Source organism: Lepidochelys olivacea (assembly GCF_965140295.1).
Source record: "Lepidochelys olivacea isolate rLepOli2 genome assembly, chromosome: 1".
Classification (NCBI taxonomy): Eukaryota; Metazoa; Chordata; order Testudines; family Cheloniidae; genus Lepidochelys; species Lepidochelys olivacea.
The window spans coordinates 3,606,290-3,612,289 of NC_140411.1; the positions used below are offsets into that span (position 1 = coordinate 3,606,290).

The 6,000-nt window shown below is 50.8% G+C and overlaps 1 protein-coding gene across 2 annotated transcripts in view; it reads left to right on the plus strand.

Moving 5' to 3' along the window:
• LOC311530761 (olfactory receptor 52B2-like) overlaps positions 1 to 6,000 on the plus strand; it is a 40,551-nt gene extending 34,551 nt beyond the window's left edge. Inside the window, exons 1-2 of one of the 2 annotated variants that reach the window (XM_084647640.1) lie at positions 3,270 to 3,342; positions 4,574 to 6,000. In XM_084647640.1, coding sequence (XP_084503766.1) covers positions 4,610 to 5,581 — 972 coding nt within the window. In that variant the 5' untranslated portion in view covers positions 3,270 to 3,342; positions 4,574 to 4,609 and the 3' untranslated portion in view covers positions 5,582 to 6,000. Of the gene's footprint in view, positions 1 to 3,269; positions 3,343 to 4,573 lie in introns of those variants that run through there. The other variant, XM_084647639.1, reaches the window with a different exon arrangement.

The window sequence follows — 6,000 nt, forward strand, 5'->3', positions numbered from 1 at the left end:
AGGGATAAACCATGTATGTAAATAATGCATTGAAGTCGTGAAATGGGCAACAAATGCAATAAAAAAAGGGTATTCAAAGGTTTAACAAATGAAGGGGGGAGCCACAGATGATCCTTGCCTGGGGTGCTATTCAATCTAGGGCCGGCCCTGGGGGGCCCAGGAGCTGAGAGCAGAAGGCTGCTGCAGAGAGAGGCTGCAGGCGCTGTCAGGGAGCTGTCAGGGTGGCACCTGCAGGTGGGGGCAGCATGCTGAGCCCCCCTGGCCACCCATCTGCCTAGGAGCCGGACATGCTGCTGCTTCCTAGGAGCCATGCGGAGCCGGGCAGGGAGCCTGCCTTAGCCCCTGCTGTGGCCAAACGGACTTTTAGTGGCCTGGTCAGCTGTGCCAAATGGAGCTGCCAGGGTCCCTTTGCAATGGGTGTTCCAGTTGAAAACCGGACACCTGGCTTCCCCTGACAGGCACTGGCAAAGTCGCAGTGCTAAGGGGCAGTGAAAGATGGTCAGTGGGTCCTGAGAGACGTTGAGGCATGCAACGTCGCCGGAAGGGGAAACCCACAGTCTCCTGGAGGGGAGGGCCAAGCCACCAAGCGGGAGCAGTCAAGTCCCATGAGAGAGAGAGAGAGTGAAGGGTGCAACCACAGGAAGGGGTGTGGGCCTGGTCGAGCTAATCCCCAGACATGGCCAGAAGGGAGCACTCCTAGATGCGAGAAGAGCACCCTGTGACACGCTCTCAGAGAGGAAGAATGGTGTTGTGATGGCAGCTCTGGGCTGGGACTTGGGAGCCCTGGATTCAATTCCTGGCTCTGCCACTGACTTCCTGTGTGACCTTGGGTGAGTCACTTAGCATCCCTGGAGCTCTGTTCCCCACCTGCAAACTGGGGGCAATGGGACTTCCTTGCTCTCACCCTTTGTTTAGATTGAGAGCTCTCTGGGGCAGGAGCTGCTCTCGCTGTATGTGTCCAGCCCAGTGCAGCAGCTCCCTGATCCCAGTTAGGGCTTGAAGGTGCTCCCCTGTTCCCCATGTGGAATAACAGCCAGAGGCTGGGCGTTTGCGCTGGCGATGGGGAAAGCCATCAGGAATATCATTCATACAAACATTGGGAAATCCCCCGTTTAAAGATCTCACCTGCATTTAGCCTGCAGAAGAGAAGAATGAGGGGGGATTTGATAGCTGCTTTCAACTACCTGAAAGGGGGTTCCAAAGAGGATGGCTCTAGACTGTTCTCAATGGTAGCAGATGACAGAACGAGGAGTAATGGTCTCAAGTTGCAGTGGGGGAGGTTTAGATTGGATATTAGGAAAAACTTTTTCACTAAGAGGGTGGTGAAACACTGGAATGCGTTACCTAGGGAGGTGGTAGAATCTCCTTCCTTAGAGGTTTTTAAGGTCAGGCTTGACAAAGCCCTGGCTGGGATGATTTAACTGGGAATTGGTCCTGCTTTGAGCAGGGGGCTGGACTAGATGACCTTCTGGGGTCCCTTCCAACCCTGATATTCTATGATTCTATGATTCTATGAGGCTGAGATGGAAAGTGGTGAGTCCCTGGGGCTCCCTGCTGGCTCGGAGCCCTCCAGGGATTCCCAGGGAGGCAGTATAAATATCCCTGTGTCTGAGCCCTGGTCAGTGTGCTTCACACTGCCTGGAGCTCTCCACCCGGATCACAGGCCGAGATTCCTCAACCCGGGCCGGAGCAGGAGCATGGTGAGTCGTTTGGGATCGGGGCAGGCCTCCATTACTGGTGCATCCCTCTCTTTAGAAAGGTGCCCATTGCGTGTCATCAGTGGGAACATTAGCATGCCAAGGACCCAGTCCAAGGGCACCTTCAACCTCCGCTGGTTTCAGTGGGAGTTGAGGGCACATAGGATCTTCCAGGATCGAGCCCACAGCCAAAGAAAAGACAGTGAAAATACAGACTGGAATGCAATGCCTCACAGAGCGTGTTTTCTGCTTGCAACGAGCTGCAGAATTCTCATTGGGTATTGCGCAGTGAGCCCAGGAATGGAAACTAGGCAGTCCCAGGTCTTGTCCCATCACCTGGCCTCTCCCTGGCCCGCATCCTGCAAAGACATTCCACAGGAGAGGTCCCTGTAAGATGAAGGCCTGTGTTCATTTTTCCAGTGTGCAAGAAAGAGATAATCTCTGCTGCACCTCCCCGTGGGGCTGATGCTGCTATGCTCTGCGAAGTGCTATTATTACAGATCATTCGTGTCCCATTCAGAGAGGGGAGGCATGTCTTGATTTCCCTTCCCATCCCAAGAGCTCAGACGAGAGCAGGCCAGAATCACTAGCATTTCGTTATGCCAAGCTTCCAAATGATTCAGCTATAAAATGATAATGAACTTCAGGGCTTTAGATACCGAGCTGACAGTGCCTTAGAAATACCAAAGATGGTGGGTGGAGGGACAGAAAGACAGGGAGATAGAAACTATTGTTTATTTTCTATTTTCAGGGAAAGTGCAATTCTAACAGAGCAGCTGAATTCTCCACTCTGCAAATCATGCGTGCAAGGCTGAAGTGTGCTTTGTCTTCCCAGTGGGTCATATGGAAATACTGTGTGTAACTACTGCAAAGGGATATGAAATGTGGCTGTCTTCTTGTAACATCCCAGTTACCCTGGATCATAAACTGACCCAAGACATTCTCCCAAGGGTGGCTGCAACAACTCCAGTTTTCACCTGACTGCTTCAAGGAAATCTGTAAGCCTCAGATAACAAAGGGCCAGATCATCAGCCCGTGTCACCGGACATCGCTCCATTGCCTTTGGTGGGGCCGTGGGGGTGCCACCAGCTGGGGATTTGGCCCGGTGTGACAACCGGGCATGGTTTGGAAGGAGCCCTTTGTCATTTAAGCAGTGTGATGGAATAGGGTGAGAGGCAGGGCATTGGCAGCCAGGAGAAAACGCCACTAAGAGATACAGCGTCCAGGCTCCCAGCCAAGGAGATGCCGTAATGCCATGTCTCTGCCTGGGACACCTGGCCAGTTCCTGACCCGGCAGACAGTGATGGGTATGGGTTGTCTTTCGTACCTGAGTTTCCTGCACATCTGTTACTCTGGAGAGTCTTCTGGGCATCTCCGAGGTGGGGTTAGACTGTGACTCCATAACGTTTTGACTGACAATCTGCTACTTTGGGCCAGACTAATTAAAAGCACCAAAGAACAAACGGAAGCTACTACGAACGTAGGAACAGAGGCATTGCCAGACTGGGTCAGACCAGGGTCTGTCTTGTCCAGCATCCCCCCCTGCAGCAGTGAGCAGCACCAGGTGCTGCAGGGAAGGGGCGAGAAGCTCCAGAACTGGCAGATGTGGGATAACATGACACTTCTTCAGGGATCCTCCTGACTGGTAATAGTTGGCCATTGATTTCAGTGTGAAGCGTGAGGTTTAAGCTCTTTCAATACTTGGTTATTTAGCACTAACTCTTATGTTTGACTTATTGATTAAAGAGGAGGATTAGAACCTGCCTGCAGACTCCCTATATCAGGCAATGGCAAATCCATTCTGTGGAGAGGACTGAATGTCATTGTTAACTATGGTCCATTGGCTGGGGTGTAGAGTTATCACAATGGATCTGCAATTGAAATCAAAGGGAGTGCTGCAGGGAGACCCAGGGTAGATGGGTCTGAAAAGGACTCGGGGGTCATGGTGGATAACTAGCTCAACATGAGCTCCCAGTGTGTTGCTGGGGTCAAAAGGGGCTAATGTAATTCTTGGACGTATGAACAGGGGACCCTCAAGTACGAGTAGGGAAATTATATGTGTGACATTGCACTCTTCATGATTTTATGAAAATGCTAGTAAGTATGAATATAATGTAACTGGAATATGCTTCATGCAAAAGGTCTCTTGTAAGGTATCATTAGAAAGCTTATAATCTACGGAGTGTGGTCATCCTATTTGTATAAATGTATCACTCTTGTATCTGAAACTAGAAATATGAAATTTAACTCTGAGGGCCTATTGTAATTATGCAAAGTGTGGGCCATTAATGGTGGCTGGGAATCTTGATGGCTCCCATCAGCCAGGACAATTGACTGTGGATGGCTCTGTTTGCAGGCAGGCCTCCCTGTGAGCCAGGCTGGGAGGAATGAACGCTTGGGTGTCTCACAGGACATGTGACCATGTCACCTGGGTGCTTTTCCATTTAGAAGGGGCGGGGGAGGCAGAGAGACAAAAGATTTCCGCCTTGTGCCAAAGCTATATAAGGGGGTGGAACTGAACAAAGGCGGCTGCAATCATGAGGAATCCCCTAGCTACCACCTGAGCTGGAACAAGGGCTGTACCAGCTATTTCCTGACCGGTCACTGTCACATGGTACGTTTCTGTTCTTTACAGGTCTGAATGTAGCTCTTAGACTCAGGTTTGTATTGCATTCAAAGAAAGCACATTTTAGTTTCACGTTATGTGAATCTTTGGCACTATTTCCTGAAAAAAACCTGTTTCTGGTGGCCGAGAGGGCCCTGCACCCCCTGTGCAAGCTCTCGGCCGGGGGTGAGTTTCACTCTAGAATGTTTGTGAGAAGTGAGTGTGAAAGGGGCATTACCCCAGCAAGTACTGACCTTGTCTTTGTTTCCAGCTTTGCCTAGCGTCCAAGCAGAACCCACACCTCTTCATGTCTCATCTCAACAGCACAAAATTCAGTCATCTCACATTCATTCTCGTCGGCATCCCGGGCTTGGAGGACTGGCACACCTGGATCGCCATCCCTTTCTCTTTGATGTATACTGTTGCTCTCTTAGGGAACTGTGTTCTAATGTTCCTTATTGCAACAGAGCGCAGCCTCCAGGAATCCATGTACTTTTTCCTCTCCATGTTGGCGGTCACCGATTTATTATTATCTACTTCTACAGTGCCGAAAATGCTGGCCATCTTCTGGTTTAGGGCCAAGGAAATTGCTTTCGAGTCCTGCCTCACCCAGATTTTCTTTGTTCACTTTGGGTTTGTTGCCGAGTCGGCTGTCCTGCTGGCCATGGCGTTTGATCAGTACGTAGCCATCTGCGACCCCCTGAGATACACAACTATCCTCACCAATGCGAAGACTGGGAAAATCGCTGTGGCCATAGTCATCAGAAGCTTTTGTATAATTGTCCCCGTGGTTTTTCTGCTTGAATGGCTGCCCTTCTGCGGAAGCAATGTCCTACTGCACTCATACTGTGAGCACATAGGGGTGGCCAGACTGGCCTGTGCAGACATAACCGTCAATATCTGGTATGGCTTTGCAGTGCCGATTGTAACCGTTATACTAGATGTTGTGCTTATTGGCATCTCTTATGCGCTGATCCTCAGGGCTGTCTTCAGGCTCCCCACCAAAGATGCCCGGCTCAAGGCTTTAAGCACCTGTGGCTCCCACGTCTGTATCATCATCTTGTTTTACACCCCAGCACTTTTCACAGTCCTAACCCACCGCTTTGGCCGTCATATCCCCCGTCACATTCCCATCCTGCTGGCCGATCTCTATGTGCTCATCCCCCCCATGCTAAACCCCATTGTTTACGGGATGAAAACCAAGCAGATCCGGGTACAAGCGGGCTCCATGTTCTCACAGAAGTGGAAATGGTGCCGAGTACCCCAGATGGGCTGCTAACTGAACAATGAAACTTACTCGTAGCTTCTTCTGCACGACAAGGAGGGTCCCTTGGCACCGAGAAATGGAAGTTAACACTTTAACTCCCTGTAGCAAAAGAGACAGTATCAGCTCCCGGGATGTGTCACTGCACACCCAGGGCCATGGCACTATGTGGGCTCGAGATCCATTTATTGGTAGCCTTCTGATCAATTTTCATGACACCCCCAGAAGAGGGAGGGTCTCACTAGTCTGAGGGGAAGGCCAAATGGGAGGTTAGTCCTTGTGCTGCCCACTTTATGCCAGATGGAGAGGCACAAGGACGCTGACAAGTGAGTTACGCTCACCTTGACGGGCACTGAAAATATCTGCCTTTCCATGGAGCTCTGCTGCCACTTCACATACGACGGAGGTGAAAAACCCATCCAGCTAAGGAATGG